The sequence below is a fragment of the Symsagittifera roscoffensis genome, chromosome 5 (genome assembly GCF_963678635.1).
Source record: "Symsagittifera roscoffensis chromosome 5, txSymRosc1.1, whole genome shotgun sequence".
Lineage (NCBI taxonomy): Eukaryota > Metazoa > Xenacoelomorpha > Acoela > Convolutidae > Symsagittifera > Symsagittifera roscoffensis.
This window is the reverse complement of record NC_087066.1, coordinates 28,531,214-28,553,874: the sequence shown is the minus strand read 5'-3', so window position 1 is coordinate 28,553,874 and position 22,661 is coordinate 28,531,214. Positions and strand designations below refer to the sequence as shown.

Sequence of the window (22,661 nt, the reverse complement as noted above, 5' to 3'; positions counted from 1 at the left end):
GGACGGTTTGCATTTCAAGCAAGTGAAGACTTCGTCCTGCCATCCTATTAATCTTTCACGGTCGGTGTTGCAATCACAACATCGTCAACGTAGCACATTATCAGGTTTCCAAACTTCTTTTTTACGTCCGTAAGTGCCTTAGCCATCAATCATTGAAACGTGGCTGACGCGTTGAACAGTCCAAAAGGCATCCTCTTCCACTGGAACAGTCCTCGTTTGCACGCAATGCCTTTTTTTTTCTCGGTCCCACTTCCTAAGATGCACCTGTCAGAATGCAAAGCCCAAATTCATTGTCCTGAAGAAAATCGCGTCTTCCAATTTTGAGAGATTTTTGTCAACGCTTGGGATCGGATACGCATCTTTGAGCGTTAGGGTTTTCAAATAGCAAAAAACACAGCAAATCCTAGGTTCCCTTCTTTTATCTTAGCCATGACCACGCCACAAGCCCACGGAGACTTGGACGGCTCAATCATATCACATTGCATCAACATTTCAATTTCTTCCCTGCATGCTTTTGACTTGAATTGAGTCATTCTCCTAGCTCCTTCCCTGTGAGATACCAAGCCCTTTTCTATTTTAATCTCGTGTTCTACGAAATTGCAACTATGTCGGCCTTGCATTTCGAAAAAACATCTGCGTTCCAATTCAACAGGCCACTAAGGGAAACCAGCTCTTTGTCTGATATCTTGCCTGTGAGATGCTCTATTTTAGGTAAGACTGTTTTGTTTGTTGCTAACTTTGCATTTGATGGCCTTTCGGGAAGTTTGAACAGCTAGACATCCCATCGTCGGTCGGATTTAACTCATTTTTGCTCTATGTTAAACACTCTTTGTTAGCGTGTTCTTCAAGTTCTCCGTACTCTGATGTAGAGTGTTCAAAGCCAACACATAACCAAGCTTTTTCTTACGCTGTATTGTCACTGGTGTTGCCTGCGTGTTCAACAAAATACTCACACATAGTCCGTTTTGGGTGAAAGGGAGACTTTTTCCGACGACTAGAAGGCTCATGCACAGATGCCTTCTATCCAGTTGCAGCGAGATGATCGGTGTCCTTCCATTCACGTCAACTGAAAGTTGTTGGCCGCGGCTGGTCGGATGTTATACGGTATCAAGTCCACCCTATCAAATACCATGTCGGGCCAAATGCTAATGGACATGACACTGACAACCGCGGGCCCATAACTGAGAGCTGTTTGCCTTATACATCCTGCACGTGTGCTGCTCGATCGGTTTCGCAACCATTGTGGACTCCTCGAGCATGGCAATGTGGCCAATGCGTCGAACCTTTACTTCTTCTTGTCCAATCTAGATTCGACTCACTTGATCGATTGCTTTTATGAGCCTTTGCGAGAGGCTCATTGCTTTTATGAGCCTCTCGGTCTCTGGGAGTTAATGCCATCCAAATTCATTGAGATTGGGTAAGGGCCAGAGACTTCGAAGTTATGTTCACTAAACTTATTAACCTTGTTCCGCCTGTTGTGAGTAACGCTCTCACCGCTCCGCAACCTAGCTTCGGGTCTTTCTCGTGCCAGTAATCCAGATGAACCAAAGTGATTTCTGAGGTTTCCTGCAAGTTTTTGACCAATTGATGACCCGCAACCAATATGACCGACTTTTTTTTTGCTACTTTTTCTGGTCATTCCGAAGGGCTTCCCCGGGATAATGATTAACTTCACACCTCAGCTTTTAGGTACTTCTTTTTCTTCTACTTTCTCAGCCTTCTTTGAAGGCTGGGAGAGTGTCTATTTTCTCACGCAGTTCCGTGTTTTCCAGTTCTGACCTCATCCATTTCTCATCTTTTTTGGTAGCTAGTTCTTGTTCAATTTTTTGCAATACGATCCAATCCGCCGGGCCATAAACCACTTTAAGATAGTTAAAAGGATCTGCATCCAGATTCAGCGGAATTTCGTCTTCTGGCACTGTTTTCTTTTTCGTGGTTGCAAGAACGTCTTGTAAAGCTCTTTTTTTCTTAATATAGCTTCGTTCTTTACTCGACTGTGTTTAACTCTCGATAACGCCTCTTTGTGCCGACGATTCTTTGCGTCAGCTACTGCATCCCAAAAATGAGTACAGTCAGTTTGTTCTCGGTCTCTGGGAGCATCTGTGTGTCTGGAATTTCGAAAGCCATAGTTTGGCTTACGTGCCATGTCATTCGTGTCTGAGCAATCTGCTCGTTTATTGCTGGTCAATAGCTTATCAAGTTTTCGCATCAAAAGGTGTGCCTTAGTGTCCAATCTGCTCTCTAATTTCGGCATCGTGTGAGCACTTGCTTAATCATGATCGTTCAGCAGTCGTTCAATTTCCTGCAGCACGCTACATACTCTTTCCTAGGAATTGATCGGTTTTCATAGCCAGCAGAGCCGGATCATATTTGGTGTGTGATTTTGCATAAGCTAGTTGGTCTTATTCTCGACATCAACGCATTCTTACTTTGTTTGTTTCTTCAAGGTTGCTCAATTTTCCGAGTACCGCTTTGGGTCTGCGACTTAGACGAGCCTTCAGGCAACAGCTCTTCTCTTGCTGGAATTCCCCGTATCCGTAACATTTCTTCATTTCTGACCTGCTCAGAGTCGTCGCCGGATCCTTCAACATTCCTATGATGGTGGCGATCCGGTTGGATTAACGTTTGACTGCCTTCCTCGAAAGAATCCGGTTGGGTTGCGTTTGCCAACAAGACCTCGGTGCTTCGCCCTTCATCGCTATATACGTTCTTTTCACTCGTTGCGTCATCAACAAAAACTTCAGATGCACCGCTTACAGACGATTGGCTAAGTCTCGTCTTTTATTTTCGCGTACTATTTGTGCTAAGATTCGGTATCTTAGTTACTTCTCACAGAAAATTCCCTTCGATCCATGTCCTAAGATAACAGACGTAACAGTCCGTGACGAAACATACGTTTTTGAGGACTGTGCATAGTTTCAGAAAAAAATCATCAAAACGAATATATCTGTAATGGATTCTTCTTTTAATAAGTTGTGAATTAAATTCAGCTCAATACTAAAAACCGGGTCTGCCCAGTGATGAGATAAGGCACAATAATTGAACCAAACGAAAACACAACCAAAGACAAAACGAAAACATACCCCATAGGTGACAGCGATTCCTCGTATCAGTATAAAATTACCGCCGTAGATGTATCCAATCCTTGTCAACTTTTGAAATCAAGCACTCCTTTGTCCCAATTAGGAGTGATGATTTCGGTAAGGATGAAAAAACTTAATCCTAAAGACAAATACTTCCCTCAATTTGAACACACACCAAATGAACTAAGACCAGGACAATGGTTGTTTCAAGTGAGTGTATTTCCACTATCGCCTTTGCTGGGGTCTTCTTCTATATCTCCTGCGATTGCCCGAGCTGTGCTCTTAAGTAATCCAAGGCAACCTCTAATCGAAACTGTGTTTTTAAAATTAATCCAAGCAAAAGCTCTCCCACACTGGGACAACCCAAATGCACGAGAGTAGGGAAAAACTGATTTTTTTTCAAGCGAGTGTTTCGATCTTTATACGTTTACCAAGGTCTTCTTCTATGTGTTCCCGGATTATTCGAGCTTTCCTACTATGTAGCCCAAGGCCACCACTCAACCAAAACAAACCTAAAATAGTTATCGGGTGCTTTGATGAAACCCGATTTAGAATCCAAAGATCAACTTGTCTATTTACTGCCAATATACTTGCCCCAAAGGTGATCGAACTTCTACTTCAGTTCCAATTGGGTCTTTGTTGTACATGAATTACTTCGGACGGCTTGTTTGTATTCCGCTAAAGAGGGTTGTTAAGGGGCTTCAGTTAACTCGAAGGGTTAGTTCTGAGAGTACTTAGACGCTAAGACGCTTAGCTTACGTTAGAGAAACACTTTGGTGGGTTTCTAATGCACTTAGTTTGCTTCTCAAAATTACTAAAGAGGATTATTAAGGGGCTCATTACACTCCAGAGGGTTCCTCCGAAGGGTTTTCTAATATTTTCGAAAAATCATTTTTTGCCTCAAAAGTGTCTCCGGATGAAGTCAAAACGTTTTGAAAAAAACTACATTTACTCCGAACGGTTGCTTTCAACTACTTCGGAGGGTTCATTGACAATTTTTGACAAAGGAGGGTTGTTAAGGGGCTTAACTGACTCCGGACAAGCAATGTTGTTTGAGCCGGTCAATCTTCTTTGTCGGATAGATTAAAAATTCATCAAAAATTTCTGCTTGGAGAGTTCCTTAAATTTGGGCCCTTCAAACTGATAATTTTTTTTTGAAACATATTAACCAAAAAATGGTTCAGAAACAGACAAATGAGCAAAAACACTTATTTATGGTACCAAAATTTTTCCAATCGATAAAATAACCTTTGAGAAATCAGCGAAAGTGAGCTTGTTCAATTGGCCTTTCTTCTTTTTCTATATAATTTTTCAAAAGTTTTTTTTAACAAATCTTGTTGAAAAAGCTGGAAGATTTTTGAAACGAGCACAGTAGCACCGAACAGTACTAAAAACGAAAAAAACTAGACCTAAAAAGGTTTAGAAACAAAAATTTGGTCGAAAACTGTCGGATTTGGACCCTTCAATTCCTTTACTTTTCCGATATTAAAGTTTTTATGCATTTCCACAGAATTACCTCGAGGGTTGCTTCAAATTTTTTGTTGTAATTGAGCTTGCTATGCTAGCCAACCTCTAGTGCAAAATTTTTTCGCTTTATTCCAAAAAGCAAAATTTTGATCTCCAAAAAATTTTGACGAAATCCAAAAATTGCGAAAAATTTGGTCGAAAAAATTTTTTTCTCAATTTTTTCCATGTTTTTCTCCGTGCTGCTTCCCCGTGCTCTTTCCTCGCCCCAATTACTCAAGCTCTCAAATAGCAAACCAAAATTGAGTTAAATTAAATGCTTTCAGGGCATTAGAGAAGCTTAAATGAGGTTGTTTTTTGTTGAAGTTGTCTATGGGCACCAAACCTCTAAATCCTACCTCTCCCAAAAATCACGTCGTTACCTCATAAACTCTACTGCTCGGGGGGTTCAGAATTGTCTCGAACACCCCACTGCATCTTGCAGTTTCACTTTCTTGGCACGTTTGCATCGCCAAATTGACCTTTTTTAGCGTTTCTCAGAATTATTCCATTCCCAAATACGTTTACCAAGGTCTTCTTCTAGGTGTTCCCGGATTATTCGAGCTTTCCTACTATGTAGCCCAAGGCCACCACTCAACCAAAACAAACCTAAAATAGTTATCGGGTGCTTTGATGAAACCCGATTTAGAATCCAAAGTTGATCATGAATCTCCAGATCAACTTGTCTATTTACTGCCAATATACTTGCCCCAAAGGTGATCGAACTTCTACTTCAGTTCCAATTGGGTCTTTGTTGTACATGAATTACTTCGGACGGCTTGTTTGTATTCCGCTAAAGAGGGTTGTTAAGGGGCTTCAGTTAACTCGAAGGGTTAGTTCTGAGAGTACTTAGACGCTAAGACGCTTAGCTTACGTTAGAGAAACACTTTGGTGGGTTTCTAATGCACTTAGTTTGCTTCTCAAAATTACTAAAGAGGATTATTAAGGGGCTCATTACACTCCAGAGGGTTCCTCCGAAGGGTTTTCTAATATTTTCGAAAAATCATTTTTTGCCTCAAAAGTGTCTCCGGATGAAGTCAAAACGTTTTGAAAAAAACTACATTTACTCCGAACGGTTGCTTTCAACTACTTCGGAGGGTTCATTGACAATTTTTGACAAAGGAGGGTTGTTAAGGGGCTTAACTGACTCCGGACAAGCAATGTTGTTTGAGCCGGTCAATCTTCTTTGTCGGATAGATTAAAAATTCATCAAAAATTTCTGCTTGGAGAGTTCCTTAAATTTGGGCCCTTCAAACTGATAATTTTTTTTTTCAAACATATTAACCAAAAAATGGTTCAGAAACAGACAAATGAGCAAAAACACTTATTTATGGTACCAAAATTTTTCCAATCGATAAAATAACCTTTGAGAAATCAGCGAAAGTGAGCTTGTTCAATTGGCCTTTCTTCTTTTTCTATATAATTTTTCAAAAGTTTTTTTTAACAAATCTTGTTGAAAAAGCTGGAAGATTTTTGAAACGAGCACAGTAGCACCGAACAGTACTAAAAACGAAAAAACTAGACCTAAAAAGGTTTAGAAACAAAAATTTGGTCGAAAACTGTCGGATTTGGACCCTTCAATTCCTTTACTTTTCCGATATTAAAGTTTTTATGCATTTCCACAGAATTACCTCGAGGGTTGCTTCAAATTTTTTGTTGTAAATGAGCTTGCTATGCTAGCCAACCTCTAGTGCAAAATTTTTGCGCTTTATTCCAAAAAGCAAAATTTTGATCTCCAAAAAATTATGACGAAATCCAAAAATTGCGAAAAATTTGGTCGAAAAAATTTTTTTCTCAATTTTTTCCATGTTTTTCTCCGTGCTGCTTCTCCGTGCTCTTTCCTCGCCCCAATTACTCAAGCTCTCAAATAGCAAACCAAAATTGAGTTAAATTAAATGCTTTCAGGGCATTAGAGAAGCTTAAATGAGGTTGTTTTTTGTTGAAGTTGTCTATGGGCACCAAACCTCTAAATCCTACCTCTCCCAAAAATCACGTCGTTACCTCATAAACTCTACTGCTCGGGGGGTTCAGAATTGTCTCGAACACCCCACTGCATCTTGCAGTTTCACTTTCTTGGCACGTTTGCATCGCCAAATTGACCTTTTTTAGCGTTTCTCAGAATTATTCCATTCCCAAAAGAAAAAATAGAATTTCAAAATTCTGGAGTAAACTGAGCCTCCGCTCGGTGTAGAAAACAACATTCAGACAATGAACGTCAATTTCAGAGGGCTTTGAAGGGTTCGGCTGTTCCATCCGGGGGAATGGCACACGTACGGTTCAATTGATTAAGACTGCTGAGCCTTTTTGTCGAATTGCACAACTATTCCCTTAATTGTTTCAATATTCAGGCTAGCGATTACAGCATTGACAGCTTTATGACGGAAGATTCTTACTTCAATTGATTTATTAGGAAAAAAGCGGGTCAATCAAAATGGCCCCTTCCTTCATGCGACGGTCCGTGCACAACATAGATAGGGCCATATTAACGCCATCTAAGCACATAGGCAAAGTTTTATAAATAAAGTCGATTTTGTAGAATCCAAAGAATTGTCGATTAAAATCTACTCTCATCAATTATAGCACTGATAGACGTTTCTACGTGTATGAAATTCAAATTTGCTGCGCCCTCTGAGGCGATGGAATGCATTCTTCGGTAGTGCAAAATTTATATGGGTTCTTGCAAAGTTTATTGTGTCGGAAAATGATTCGTTCCGTATCTTCCAAATTTTGTCTGCTAGTTTTTGAACGGTTTTTGTAGAGCCTGATAGTGCTCCTCCAGTTCACCCAAAATTTAGTGGAGCAAAGCTGCTTTGTTCCACATCCAGGATTCTTTGTTGTTATTTTAAGGTTTTCACACTCTCGTAATATTTGTGGGCGTCAGTTATTTTCTTAGGGCAGGATTTAGCACGGGGGTTGAAAAGTCCTACCTCGAAAAAATTCGGCTGAGTAGGCCTCCCCAGTGTCCATTCGCCTTGTTTTTCAGTCGAGCGTCATCTTCAGTAGTGTTTGTTTTGTTGTGAGAGATTTTCCTTCCACCCATTGAAGTTTCGGCTCTGTCTCAACATCATGCATACTTCGTCCAGTAGTGCGGCAAAGGTATCAAGAACTTCATTATGTCTTGGGTGATTGTATTCACCTTTGGGGTAGTGTAGAGAGTGGGTCAGTGTAAACGGTTGTCCACATGGACATGTATGTGGAGTGTTTGGTGGTTCCCATCCATATCTCAGATGTAAGCCATCTTAAAACTCTGATTTATTGAGGAAAAATTGTACTTTTTAAGGGTAGGAAGCTTAGCCAGTTCGATGCTATTTTCTGTGATGCTAGATTGTCTGTTAGTTTTTTCTAATTAGTAATTTTCCATATTTTTAGCCTTTTTTGAGAGTGTGATGTTCTGTCTCCCAGTTTTGACGTTTCTATTTATCTGACTTTCTTCCGTTTCAACTCTTCCCAGGTCATCATTTTCCAATGGATTACAAATGGTTCGTGACGACTCATAAATGATGGAAAATCCGTGTTACTGCAGAGGTCTTATCCTCCCATTTGCATTGCTAGTACAAAAAAGCTGCAATTTTGATCGGTTAAATGGATTTTACCAAAAATACTAAAAAGTAGTAGCATTTTACATTTTTCTCATTTTTTTCCAGGTTCCAAAATGCTTCCGGAGTTGTTCTGGTTAGGAAGTTTAATTTATTTTGAATATCATTTATGTAGCAGGAATATACATTGTGTGGCGATGTTTTAGCTATTTTAGAACGCTTTTGTCAGGGTAGTTGTCTTTTCCATTCCATTTGCCATGTTTTTATCGCATGCTTTTGGTGTTCTTTTAAACAATTCAAGGACTCTAAAACCATCTACCATAAAAGTTTCAAAGCCTTCAATTACCTATTTGGCAGATTCACGACAGTTTTTCTTTTTATGAGTTGACACTTGGAAGGATTCACATTGCAGCCGAAAGCCTCTGCGTTCACATCCAGGTTGTCGATTATTGCCACACGGAGAATCATAAGATCACCAGCAGCGCTTCCGTCATCTTCGTTCCAATTTTATATGACATTTGGTGTTTGCAGGAGCTCGATCAGTGGGATTATACCCATTCCGTACACAGCCACTGCGAGGGGATCGCCTTGCGTGGTGCCTCCGATAGGTTTCAGAACCACGCTGTTGACATATAGTTTTGAGGGATGTTCAAATGAACTGACCAGCGCATATTTTAGTGCCCGGCAAAGGACTTCGACATTTTTAGAGCAAATTCTCCATTGAGCAAGTTGAAGGCTTTTTTTGCATCAATGAGTTGTATGGCGTCCTTTTCCGGTTTCCCAAACTCGTTTCTCAAGCTGTGAATAGCATACTCGATTCCGCACTTCTGGCCTAAGAAGAATTGGAGGGTTTTCGCCCAGTACTATAGGATATAATTTTATACAATGGGTGATTATATTGCCAATTATTTGTCTCATAACCTCGCTTATACCTAAAGGCCTTACCCCTGGATTTATGTCAAGAGTTATCAGACGACACTAGCTAGATGACGCTAGGTTTTCATGGGGGAGAGCTTTACTAGCAATTGTGAAGGGTAGAATTGCAATTGTTTTGCAAAGCTCAATCGATGTCTGGTTGATGTGAGTTACCATCCTTCTTCATTCGCACGCATCTAGACCTGAGGTACCGTGGCTTCCGTGCGTTTTCAGTGTTGATTTTCGGATTTTCTTTTGTTCGATAATAGAGCGGTGGTATGGTTTTTTGTCTTTCACTTATTTCGGTTAAATGATTATTGTTAGCTCCAAGACAACAACAGGAGTAAGTACTCTTCTTGTTTTCTTGTCTGAAAAGCAGCTAATGGTGGCAGATATTTTGCCTATACTCTTAAATATTTCGAATTGTTTAATTCCTTGCTTACTTCTTACTTCTTCTATTTTGGATGTCTTGATGAGCTTTTGCACCTCTGTACGATCAGCTGCAGTTCTTGGTCCTTGATGTGACTCTTACAAGTTTTCTGCTCCACTTGGGTAGGCACTTTGGACTGGACGTTCACTGAACAGGGTACAAAAAATGCGAGCAAGAGACAAAATAGCTTGAAAATTGGATTGTAAAGAAAAGAAAAAAGGATTGAAAAAACAAATAACAGAAAAAAAGATGAAAGCGCTTACAACCTGGTTTGCGTGTTTGCGTAAAGGGGGAGTATCGCAGCTTGACCAGCTTGTCTGTAAAATACCGTCCCGGGCCTTCTAACAAGCGTACCCTTATCGTCAAAATTTCCTTTGACACAACTTCGCCATATTTGTGTTCGAACGGCTACTGGCTCTATATATTGCTGTACGAGCTAACGGTTGTGCGGTGTTTAGCCTTCTGATAACATAAAAGTGTTTAGATTAAGCAGAATTAAATGAAAAGGGCAACCTCAATTTGAAAAATCTTGGCATGCAATTTTGATTTTTAGACTACCTTGAGTCATACTTTTTGTATGAATAAATAGCTTTTACATTCAAAAGTGCCCTAATTTTTGTAACCTCCAGAAGAAGATGTCGACAGAAAAAAAGCTAGGTTGTGAAACGACTGGCTAGCGTCTAAACACAGCTCTACATGCTTTTAACCGTCTCTGCCAAAGCCAGTTCTTTGTGTGGTCCTTTGAACATCGGCTCGACAAAATCGTTACTGTTCTGGGCTATCGGCCAGAGCCCTCAGATTAACTTAGTTAGATGCAAAAGTAGTGAGTTCATGGCTGGGTCTCAGTATCCCCAGACCACGAGGTCACTCCTAAAAACGGGGCTACTCTTTATTTATAATACTACTATTGTTTTTGTTCAGTAGATAAAAATCATCATTCACATTGGAGTTGGATCAACTCTTTCCCTCAATTCCTAGCTTCTCAGTATCTGAAAACAAATTTAGATGTTATTATTCCAATTCAGGACATAACCACAAGCTAAAAATTGTTAAATTAAAGAGTTAAACTCCTCTTCCCGAGACCCTTCCGGATTCTGGAGTCCGGACCAAGAACAACCTTGACGTCCTTCCGGAAGGATGGTGAAGTCGTCCCAAAACCCTTCCTGTTTCTCGGGAAATCTTCGGTAACGATTTTACAGTAATTTCGTTACAATTTGGAATGATCTTCCGTTAACTTCAACCACTACTATTTCTTTGTTCGTTGCTATTTCTCGTTCGTCTTGACTGTTTCAACGAATTTTGCTCTTCTGTTTTTTTTCTGATTTTAAGCTGTAGCGAAACTTCAAAGTCGTGACGTGTTTTTATTTTGGAACGAAGTTTTAAATTTTATTACGTCAGGCCACACTGACCATTCCTAATTCGCCGAATTGTCCAATTAGTACAGCTGATCCACTAAAACGGTCAATCTTGCCAGTTTGACGCATTTTGGCGCCGTTCTGATCGAATGTCACATACTCTCCGGACAGGCCGTTCAAGGTCCTCATTGAGTCTCGTAGTTATCATCAAAATGGTACAGTGCCATCAAACAGATTTTACAAAACCCTTGAGATCATTTTTATCTACATCACATCGACTCACTGCAGAATACAAATGGCATCATACTACACTGTTATAGCCTTCCAAATTCTTTGACTAATCTGCCTTTTTGAAGATATGACTTAAGATAAAAACGTCTTTTTTGACTTTTGATGCCAATGTCTCGATTTAAGACTTCTTCTCCTAGGTTTAAAAGGTGTTGGGATGCAGAGCGCTCCTGCCAACCAACAAATTATCCTACTATGCTTCTTCCCTTCGAAAATTTAGTGGTGATTGGTTCTGAGTATTAAAAATAAGCAATTTAGCGATTAGAAGGAACAAAGAAATAATCTCCTTCTGCAAGAGATTACCCAAGCCCTTCATATCACCACAAAATGATCAGTCATCTTAGTTGATTAAAAACAATCATGCAGGCTAGAAAAAATTTTATACTCTTCACTCAAGCCTCTCTAAACAAATAGTATGTGTCGCTAAAGCTACTAGCTAAAAATACAATGCAAGCTTATAAATGCAACACATTCTTAACTTCAAAAACCAACTAAAAGTTTTCTTTCATTCAGTTTCAATTGCAAGCTTAATGGCTAGTTTCTCAGTTGAGTTTTTCTCACACAAAAAAATTCTGAGTTTTAACATCTTCTCCTTTGTTACTTCTTCGTTCACTTCTTTGCTCAGTTCTTCTGGTTTTTCGTCGCTTAGAGGTTCTAAAACTTCTAAATTTTTCGAATCTTCCAACTTTTTGCATCTTGTTTTCCAGCTCATTGTCATTGCTCCATCTCCTCCTCCTGCGACACTGACTCTGCACTTTCAATTTCAGTGTCTTGCAACACGTCGGTGGCGATTCTGACGCTATTGGAAGCAGTCCTCCAACACCTCTGCTCTTCTACCCTTTGTTTACATCAAGGTAGAGGATCTACGTTAATTTCCCTATTTCTGCAGAAGCTATTGTGGAGGCACAACGTCACGTTTCTCTCCAGGTATTCCTTCAACAATTCTTCTCTTTCTCTCCCGTCACACTCACTTGCTCTGGAACTCTTTTTCACTGCGGTGGTCACTGCATTCCGATGAGTTACAGAAGCTCGCTTGAAAGCTCCTGCTCCAATGTCCAGCTGATACGCACTGTACACTCTGCTATGCTTAGACATATGCTTCTTGGCATACTCGTACAACCATGCAGTCATGTTGGCTCTAAACCACGGAATCAGTCGTCTTCTGGTCTATATCTTCTTCACTTCCATCGGAGTGCTCAAGATTTTGCACATTGTCTCGAAAAGATCTAAATTTTGTAGACATTACACTTCCAGCTATCGACTTGCCGTCATAACTCCAACAATCACTATCTTTATGGGCTGTGATGAATCTGGTAAACCCATGGAGAGCAGCTCTCCAGAGTCCCAGATCAACACCAGATTACTGCGCCCGGGATACCACCATGTTTGTAGTGAGCAATGGCATGGAAATTCAACATGATGCTCCTCCAATTACGCTTTCCCGACGCTTCCAGCAGTAGTTCCACTTCCATTATCACTCGGTGGATTTCGTCGTTTTCATCTACTGCATTGTAATCTGTCGCTGTTGATCCTCTCTGTTTCTGACTTTCGAAATCGCTAAAATTCCCACTAGCATATACCATGAATCTCTTGCCCAGTATCGGCTCTAACTCAACTTTGGTTCTTCCCGGAACTGCTGCGAACATCTTACATAGCAACTCGTAAGATTTTTCCGAAATTCTTTGTAATCTTAGACTTTTCGGTACTGAGAAGGCTTGATCCACGAAGTGCACTGGGTATCGGCTTTTGCACATCATCGGCTCTATATATTGCTGAACGAGCTAACGTTTGTGCGGTGTTTTAGCCTTATGAGAAAATTAAAGCGTTTAGATTAAAAAGAAATAAATGAAAAAAGCAACCTCAATTTTGAAAAATCTTGGCATGCAAATTTAATTTTTAGATTACCTCGAGTCATACTTTTTGTATGAATAATTAGCTTTTGCATTCAAAAGTGCCCTTATTTTTGTAACATCCGGATGTACATATCGACGGAAAATAAGCTAGGTTGTAAAACGACTGGCTAGCGTCTGAACACAGCTCTACATGCTTTTAACCGTCTCTGCAAAGCCACTTCTTTGTGTGGTCCTTTGAACATCGGGTCGACAAACTCGTTACTGTTTCGGGCTATCGTCCAGAACCCTCATATTAACTTAGCTACATGCAAAAGTAGTGAGCTCATGGCTGGGTCTCAGTATCCCCAGACCACGAGGTCACTCCTAAAAACAGAGCTACTACTTATTCATCATATTACTATTGTTTTTGTTCAGTAGATAAAAATCATCAATCCTATCAGAGTTGGATCAACCCTTTCCCTCAACTCCTAGCTTTTCAGTATCTGAAAATGAATTTAGATGTTTTTAATTCATTTCAGGACATAACCGGAAGCTCAAAATTGTTAAATTAAAGAGTTACAGTCCTCTTTCCGAGACCCTTCCTGATTCTGGAATCCGGACGAAGAACAGTCTTGTCGTTCTTCCGGAAGGCTGGTGAAGTCGTTCGTCCCATGTAACAGTCGCCAACTTCAGTCACATATGAGGTCGAAGAAAAATAGGCCCTATAACCATTAGCTCAAGAGTCAGGGACACTATCTCTTGTAATTTTCTACCTCGAACGGTCGGAGCCAATTCGGTTCACTTGCGACATGAGACTAAAAACCCGTTACAGCTTAAAGGCCACTACCAAAATACCTCCACTCTAGAAAAATAAGAACATCCCCATACTTAGGTCTCAAAATACCCAAAATAAGCGAACGCCGTTAAAAACTGGGTCGGAACAGTCCGCACAGTTACTCTTCATTAGACAGTGGAAATTTGATCCATTTTAGATGGATCAACCTAAAACTCTCCTTACCTCAACATGACAATCATAAAACACACTCAGGAAAACTAAATTGAGTACTCACACATCGGCACACTCGAGAATTTGAGGTAACTAAATTAATATACAACTTGAGAATAAATAGGGAATTAAGTTTGATTCAATAAATTCTAAGCGAACAAGTTCTAGCTGGAGAATTGATTTTTGGTCTGGACCATTGGGAGACTTCGATTGTCTACCTTTCCACTGAAGGCTCACTCTGGTCCAACTGAATATCGATGTTCTTTAGCTCGCGATTACTTTCTGTCTCTTGTCACAATTAAGCCAGCTCTACTCTCTTCAAATTAAATATCGGAAATTGCGAATAGCAATTTCCCGCTGCTAAATTTGACCACTTTCCCGCGATTATTTTTCGGTCGTTCTGATCTTATTTTTTTGGTATTTTCAGTTGTCGCGAGAAACTCGAGCATGACATGTCCAATTCGAATTTTTGAAAAATTCCATTCGACCCCAAAATCTTGTTGTTCGCATTGCTCAAGGTCAAACTTTCAAATATGACCGACTGGCACACCACACCCTTCCTGTTTCTCAGGAAATCTTCGGTAACGATTGTACAGTAATATGATTACAATTCGGAATGGTCTTCCGTTAACGTCAACCACTATAATTTCTTTGTTCGTTGCCATTTCTCGTTCCTCTCGTCTGTTTCAACGAATTTTGTTCTTCTGTTTTTTCATATTTTAAGTTGTGGCGAAGTCTCAAAGTCGTGACGTGTCTTTATTTTGGAACGAATTTTTAAAATTTATCACGCCAAACTGATCATTCCTATTTTGCCTTATTGCCCAATTTGTACAGCTGATCCGCTAAAACGGTCAATCTTCCCAGTCCGATGGTATAATAAAATTCGACGCATTTTGGCGCGCCATTTTGGTCGAAAGTCTCTATTTTTTTTTGCTTTTTTTAAAGTTAAATTAGTTTTATCATTCTAACTTTTTATATTCCAGCAGTTGCAGATCTATTTTTTCTAGCAAATTTATCTCAGAAAGTGAAACCATATTGGTGCATTTGTTGTGAATGGACCCATTTAATGTATAGTAATTAAAAATCCTTATTTTGAGAATGCGTTAAAATTGTAAATTCAAACAAACGTTTTCGCACATTTTGTGCATCTTCAGGTTTTAAAAATTCTAAACTATCTGTACAAAATGATCAAAGATCATAAAAAGTGTCACACACATCATTACTTCAAAGTTTTAAAAATTCAACCAATCAAAACTTTACAAATATCACTGAAATTATGTAACAACTATTATGTAACAATTTAAAACATTTTGTCACAAATTTCTAAGAGTTTTCTTCATTTTTATTTTCACATTTTCGTTTTGTGGCTAATTTTTATGCTAACATGTAAGTTGTTTCAAAATTTTGTTGTTTTAGCCAGAATTTTTTGATTCTGGAACTATAGCCGTAGTGTCAGCTCCCTACTTCTAAACTCGTCGCGCGTGTTAATTGCCGGTCTCTCTTTCCTAATGTGCAGCGCCTGTTGAGAAGGCCCGAAAGCGCCTCTGACAAAGGCGTTGAGAAGGCCCGAAAGCATCTGAAGAGTAATGGTTTAGTTGCGGTACCGTATTTTGTGTAATGAGAAAGGACACCTACGAGAACAAGTTGTCGGATACATTAGATTCAAATCGATTCAGCAAAAGTAAAGGAACAAGTGATGCGATTGTTTTGAAGATAGAAAGAGATCTCAATAAGGAGTTGTTGGCTATGAGGAAAAAAGATGAAATAAATGAGAGTCTCTACACAAGGATGAGGTCTACTGGGGGGCAGCCCGCCAGGCTTTATGGGTTGGCGAAAGTGCATAAAGTGAATACCCCATTAAGACCGGTCCTCTCCTTGCCTGGTAGCTCTTATTATAACTTGAACAAGGTTCTTGCTAAATTTTTCGAGAAAATTGAGGGCGCAAACATCGAAACCAACTTACTAGATGCGAGAGAAATCTTAGAGAGCACCAATCTTGAGCCCAATGAAAACTTGATATCTCTAGATGTGAAGAGTTTGTACACAAATGTTCCACTAAAAGAAGCGATAGACATAGCTCTGAGAAAACTGTATGAGCAAGATGAACCACCATCAATTGCTAGGAAAACCATGAAGAGACTGTTGAACATGGCAGTTAGTCAAGTCCATTTCAAGTGCAATGAAATATGGTACGTTCAGAAAGATGGTTTGGCAACGGGGGCATCTCTTGCCGTTATTTTAGCTAATCTTTGGCTGAAGCAGTACAAAACTGCACTATCAAGGGATATTCCCGAAATGTTTTTGCCCGAGAAAGATCTTCACGGAATATGTCCCGAGTGCAATAAGAAAGTCACGTACAGGTCAAAAAGTGTAGAATGTGAATGCTGTTTGAACTGGTATCACGTAAAATGCGGTGATATATCAGATGATGAGTATCGAAATATAAGTGAAACCGTCTGGTACTGCAGAAAATGCATCGCAATAAGGGAGAAAAATAAGTCAGGGCAACAATCTAAATTGTTTCTCCGTTACGTTGATGATATAGTGAGAACAGTGAAGGGTGATCCTGAAAAAGTGCTACGGGCTGCAAACTTACTACATCCAAATTTACAGTTCTTAATAGAGACACCAAACACAAACGGAACTTTGGCATTTTTGGATTTACAAATTAGTATTGACAAAAGCAGGAAAATTAACTGTGGGTGGTATCAAAAACCAACAGATACAGGTTCAATACTCAATTTTAGAAGCTGCGCCCCCCTTCAGTACAAGAGAAGTAAGATTGAAGGAAATGTTCACCGGGTTTTCCGCAGTACGTCAACATGGGAAGAATATGATAAAGCCATGAAAATCAACCATGAGCAGTGGTTGGATAACCAATATCCGGAAAGTTGGTCGTCGCGGGTTGCATCCCATGCCCTTGAAAAGATCATCAGCGAGGGAAAAAGCAAAAAGAACATGGCTGAGAAAAAGAAGCCCTGTGATTATAGCAGTGATTCACCACCCATCTTGATGGTCCACTACAGGGGGAATCACAGTCAGATATTAGCAAAAAAGTGCGCGATAACACCAATGCGCTGATAATATTCACGACGAGGAAATTGAAAACTTGTATGCCCGCTCTAAAATCCTCCTTTTCCAGTGAACTGAAATCAAAAGTGGTGTACAGACTTGAATGTTGTGGGTGCAAGTCCATCTATGTTGGCCAGATGGTCCGACATCTCACCTCAAGGATTGAGGAACACCGAAAAGAGGATACCCCAGTTGGACAGCATATAAGGCAGTGTGGTAGTGAGCGTGGTAAGTCTGAGTTTAATTGGAAAATAATCGACCAGGCGTCCAGCAGCATCAAGTTACTTACATTAGAGGCGCTGCACATTAGGAAAGAGAGACCGGCATTTAACACGCGCGACGAGTTTAGAAGTAGGGAGCTGACACTAAGGCTATAGTTCCAGAATCGAAAAATTCTGGCTAAAACAACAAAATTTTGAAACAACTTACATGTTAGCATAAAAATTAGCCACAAAACGAAAATGTGAAAATAAAAATGAAGAAAACTCTCAGAAATTTGTGACAAAATGTTTTAAAATGTTACATAATAGTTGTTAAATAATTTCAGTGATATTTGTAAAGTTTTGATTGGTTGATTTTTTAAAACTTTGTAGTAATGATGTGTGTGACACTTTTTATGATCTTTGATCATTTTGTACAGATAGTTTAGAATTTTTAAAACCTGAAGATGCACAAAATGTGCGAAAACGATTGTTTGAAATTACAATTTAAACGCGTTCTCAAAATATTTAGATGTAAAATTTTGAAACCCTAAAAATCCTTAGTTTTTGCGAAACGAAAACTTCAAGAAGACTACTGAAAGACGCCCATAAATACCACGAATGACTAAAAAACTCAAAATACCAACAGAAAGTTCTACAAGTCGAACAGAGCAGCTTCTGCCCGCTCATTTTTGGCTGTAATGGTGGTGCCGCACCAGCAGCTCCTCGGACATTGTAGCGCATAGCTGAAAAACTTAGTGAAAAAAAGCATGAAAGCTACGCAGAAACAATAAAATATATGAAAACTAAGAAAAGGTTCGCGCTGCTCAGGAGCGCTATCATTTGTTTACGGGGTTGCAGATCACTGCGTAAGACGCAATTCATAGACAATATTTGGTCTTCAATTAGTGCTGTTGTAGAGTAGGTACGTTTGAAGTAAATACCTATAATGACAATGCATTAAATGCTGACTTGACTCAATTCCTGTAATATTGTTTTTTGATGTTTTTATATAATGCTGGTATGGGCCGTACCCAGCTTGTGCACGACCGTACCTAAACGCAAGGGCCTCTTTCATAATTTACTATTATTTACAAAAAAAGATTTGGAAATGAAAAATTCGACATCAATCGATTAATCGCGATTTTTTTTCAGGTAAAAACATTAAGCTTTATCTGTGACGAGGCTTAAAAGAAAATATTAATTGCTTGTCATAAGTTGCTTGGTGGTTACGATTTATTTTTTCGTACTTTTCGTTTCCGTTTGATACCCGGAACTTTTTCTATGTTTGTGTTTCCTTCACCCATACTGCTTCTCAGCGATGGCCGTGAATTCAGAAAGTGCCCTGAAGAGGTACTCGAAAGTGGGACGTCGCTGCGCATCAGCGTTCCAACAGGCCCGCATAATCTTATAAAGATGTTCCGGGCAGTTATCTGGAGCCTGCATTCGATATCCATGTTCAACTTGTTCCATTACCTCGCGGTTGGACATACCTAAATAAAGCAATATTTTTGAAGAAATCGTAATTCACCAGATAAATATCAAGTTATGCATGTGGGTTGTTTTCACATCGGAATATAGACTTTTTTCGGGCTAACAACTTGTTTACGGAATGACTTGAATCACTTTGTATCTTGGTTCATAAAGATTTTAAGTTTCTAAGCGTCTCCGGCACTTTTGTCTGAAATTAACGAATACGCCTGGGACGGTACAGGTCCTGGGTTCGAATCTGGCCAGCACCTAATTATTTTCTTCAAACGGGAAATATTCCGTTTAAAAAATCGGCTAAGTTCTTGTCTGCTTAATTTATGTCGACTCAGTTGCCACATCTTAGATTTTTTTTTACTGTATGCAGTTTTCTTAGTAGTTGCTTTTTATGTTTTCATTTATTCTTTCAATTCGTTATTCTACTGGCCTTGACTTCGTAAATGTTTCTTTAACTTAGTTTTTTTGCTTTTTTTCGGCCTAAATGATTTTATTGGCTGACTATCCTAACTTTGGGTCGTTCGAGGGAATGTGCCAGTCGGTCATATTTGGAAGTTTGACCTTGAGAGAAGCAAAAAGCACTTAATTTTGGAGTGAAATTAAATTTTTCAAAATTTCGAATGGAACCTGTCATGCACGATTTTCTCGCGATAACTGAAAATCAAAAAAGAGAAGTCAGAACGATCGAGTGACAATCGCGGGAAAGTTGCTAGAAAAATCAGTGGGAAATTGCTATTCGCAATTTCAGTAGCAATAATAATCGAGAGTAGAGCTGTCCCATCTAAAACAGAGACGAGCGCATTCCCACGAACTGGATTGTTGTGATTGGAGTATTATTCTAAACTGGACTAGAGTGAACCTTCGGTGGAAAGGTGGACAGCTAGAGTGTCCCAATGGTTCACGAGAACTTACAGTCTAGAGTAAAAACTTGTTCTTGTTATTAAAACTGACTAACATTAAACTCATTTTAGTTACTTTATTGATTCTTGAGTTGCTCACCGACTTATTTACTTCCTGGTTCTTGAGCGTGCTACAATGTGAGTACTAATTTAAATTTCTAGAGTGTGTTTTATAATTGTTATGTTGAGGTAAGGCGAGTTTTAGGTTGATCCATCTGAAATGGATCAAAGTTCCACTGTCTAATAAAAAGTAACTTAACGGATTGTTCCAATCCGGTTTTTAACGGCGTTCATGTATTTTGGGTATCTAGAGACCTAAGTATGGGGACGTTTCTAATTCTAGAGTGGGGGGATATTTTAGTAGTAGCCTTTAAGCTGTAACGGGTCGTAGTCTCATGTCACAAGCGAACCGAATTGGCTCCGACTGATTTGAGGTACAAAAACACAAGAGATAGTGTCCCTGACTCTTGAGCCAATGGTTATAGGGCCTATTTTTTTAAGCCTCATGTGTGACTGCAGTAGACGAATGTTACATAGTGTTTTTATGGCGCTCCTGGGTGTTTACGACATCAAGACTACGGAGTCGAACCCACTTGAGACAGCTTCGGGCTGAATGCCCATTCTAGAGTACCGGCGGTACGGTTCGACAGGAACGTGCAAACCTTCCGGTTGTACCGTGATAGCTTTTTAAAAAAACTCAAGAAAACTTCCTGGTACGCTCTCCGAACGAGGCTTAGCTAACCGAGTAAAGGGGGGCAACTAGGCGGACAAAAACACGAGCAAAAAGACAAAAAGCGAAACAAAAACCATAAAACGAAAAAAGACAGTGACTTTGACACCAGATTAGTTGGATCAAACCTTTATATTAATTAAATAGTATACCCATACTGTTTTACAAGTTCGATCGTTTCGATCAACCTAGCAATTTAACCCAGTAACCTCAATAAAGTGCCCGAGTGTGGGGCGTTGTCAAGGGTTTTTAGATAGCTTGGAACTTGAGCTGAACCAATAGGAGACTTGACTGGAAGAGGTGACCAGCCGAGTGGGAAAGTGGTTCAGGAGCACTTGAGCTGAAACAATAGGAGACTTGACTGGAAGAGGTGACCAGCCGAGTGGGAAAGTGGTTCAGGAGCACTTGAGCTGAACCAATAGGAGACTGGACTGGAAGAGGTGACCAGTCGAGTGGGAAAGTAGCCAAGAAGGATTTGGCAGTTCTCGAGTTCTCAAGTTGGGCAGAACGGGTATCGTTAAAACTCATACTACATTATAGGAAATAAGTGTAAAATTGGATAAGCGATATCCCCCGGTTTTGAGAAACGTTTTTACTTGAGCAGGCCTGGAGACAGGTCTACGGTTTTCTCTTGAGAGGTTTAGCACCCGGCGCTTAAGGTGATTTTAGGCTTAAGAAGGGGGGCTAAAAAGGGGGGAGGTTAGAAGGGGGGCTGGTTAAGTTAGAGGTTGGCGGTCGTAAATTGTAAAAAGGGGAGAAATTAGAGTAACTAATTAGTCGACATCGTTGATTTAGTTACATTAGTCATTTACACGCGTTGGTAATAGGAAGCGGATATCCAAAATTGGAATTAGGTTAAGGTAGGTACCCTGGTCGGATCGGTAGGGGGGAACGGACATAGACAGTTTTTGTGATACCCCATAAGATCGCTAGCAGGGGGGAAGGAAACGCGTGGCAATTAGGTACCAGACAATTTTTTCGATAGAAGGTAGACATTTGTCACCTTTGAATTTTAGGTGGGCTCATCTTTCTGTTTTTATTACTTTTTCTAACTTGGATTTTTGTTGCATTTTGGTAAGGATTTGTGTTTAGTTTTATACGAACAGGTGATCACAAGATACCTGCGCACAGGTTTTGGTCTCAAGTTGCTTGGAACATTGAAAGAGAGGTAATTAAAAAGAAATAAGAAAAAGGGGGGTCAGCATTTGGCAATTAAGAGAGGGTTTTTGGGGAAATTTTACTAGAGCTTGAGTGGTGGTACAAGGCGAGTGAATCAAGAAGTCCCCATAACGAAGAAGAGAGAGGTCCCACCGCTCAGACACTTGTCAACAGTCTTGGGACAGTGCCAAAGAAGTCCTGGGACAGTGTTGGACCAGAACAGTCTTGATACAGTCTTGGGACAGTGGTCTTGGGACAGTGGTCTTGGGACAGGGTCTTGGGACAGTGGTCTTGGGACAGTGGTCTTGGGACAGGGTCTTGGGACAGTGGTCTTGGGACAGTGGTCTTGGGGCAAGGGTCTTGGGACAGGGTCTTGGGACAGTGGTCTTGGGACAAGGGTCTTGGGACAGGGTCTGGGGACAGTGGTCTTGGGACAGTGGTCTTGGGACAGTGGTCTTGGGACAAGGGTCTTGGGACAAGGGTCTTGGGACAAGGGTCTTGGGACAAGGGTCTTGGGACAAGGGTCTTGGGACAGTAGTCTTGGGACACTAGCCTTGGGATAGTAGTCTTGGGACAGTAGTCTTGGGACACTAGCCTTGGGACAGTGGTCTTGGGACACTAGCCTTGGGACACTAGCCTTGGGACAGTAGTCTTGGGACACTAGTCTTGGGACACTAGCCTTGGGACAGTAGTCTTGGGACACTAGCCTTGGGACAGTAGTCTTGGGACACTAGCCTTGGGACACTAGCCTTGGGACACTAGCCTTGGGACACTAGCCTTGGGACAGTAGTCTTGGGACACTAGCCTTGGGACACTAGCCTTGGGACAGTGGTCTTGGGACACTAGCCTTGGGACACTAGCCTTGGGACACTACTCTCAGGTCAGGGGTCTTGGGACACTGACGGAGTACTGGGACATTACCGAACAGTCTTGGGACAGTAAAAGGAAGCCTGGGACGGTACGAAAAAGAATAGGGACGGTAACTGGAAGTCTTAGGACAGTATAAAAATTGAAGTAAAATTACAACAAGCTGTTTTAAGACAGGATTAAGACAGAACAAGACTAATTGGAACCCGGCACAGTTGGGACCACGAATAAAGAAAATTACTCGATAATTTTAGAAAACTGGAACAAGGTTTTTATCACGTTGTATATTTTCTTTTAAGATT

At 40.3% G+C, this 22,661-nt stretch overlaps 3 protein-coding genes across 3 annotated transcripts in view; 1 reads left to right on the top strand and 2 right to left on the bottom strand.

Moving 5' to 3' along the window:
- The window catches only part of LOC134846686 (acetylcholine receptor subunit alpha-like), a 33,418-nt gene extending 21,177 nt beyond the window's left edge, over window positions 1–12,241 (bottom strand). Inside the window, exon 1 of the mRNA XM_063864072.1 lies at window positions 12,082–12,241. Within this exon, the coding sequence (XP_063720142.1) occupies window positions 12,082–12,241 (160 nt within the window). The remainder of the gene's footprint in view (window positions 1–12,081) is intronic.
- Window positions 12,242–15,565: 3,324 nt separating this feature from the next.
- Window positions 15,566–18,401, top strand: LOC134846685 (uncharacterized). Its single transcript, XM_063864070.1, has 2 exons — window positions 15,566–16,325; window positions 18,376–18,401. Exons 1-2 carry the CDS (start codon window positions 15,566–15,568, stop codon window positions 18,399–18,401), a joined length of 786 nt encoding a protein of 261 aa, XP_063720140.1.
- A 118-nt stretch (window positions 18,402–18,519) lies between these two features.
- The window catches only part of LOC134846684 (tyrosine-protein kinase SRK2-like), a 31,164-nt gene continuing 27,022 nt past the window's right edge, over window positions 18,520–22,661 (bottom strand). The window contains exon 2 of the mRNA XM_063864069.1: window positions 18,520–18,713. Coding sequence (XP_063720139.1) covers window positions 18,520–18,713 — 194 coding nt within the window. The remainder of the gene's footprint in view (window positions 18,714–22,661) is intronic.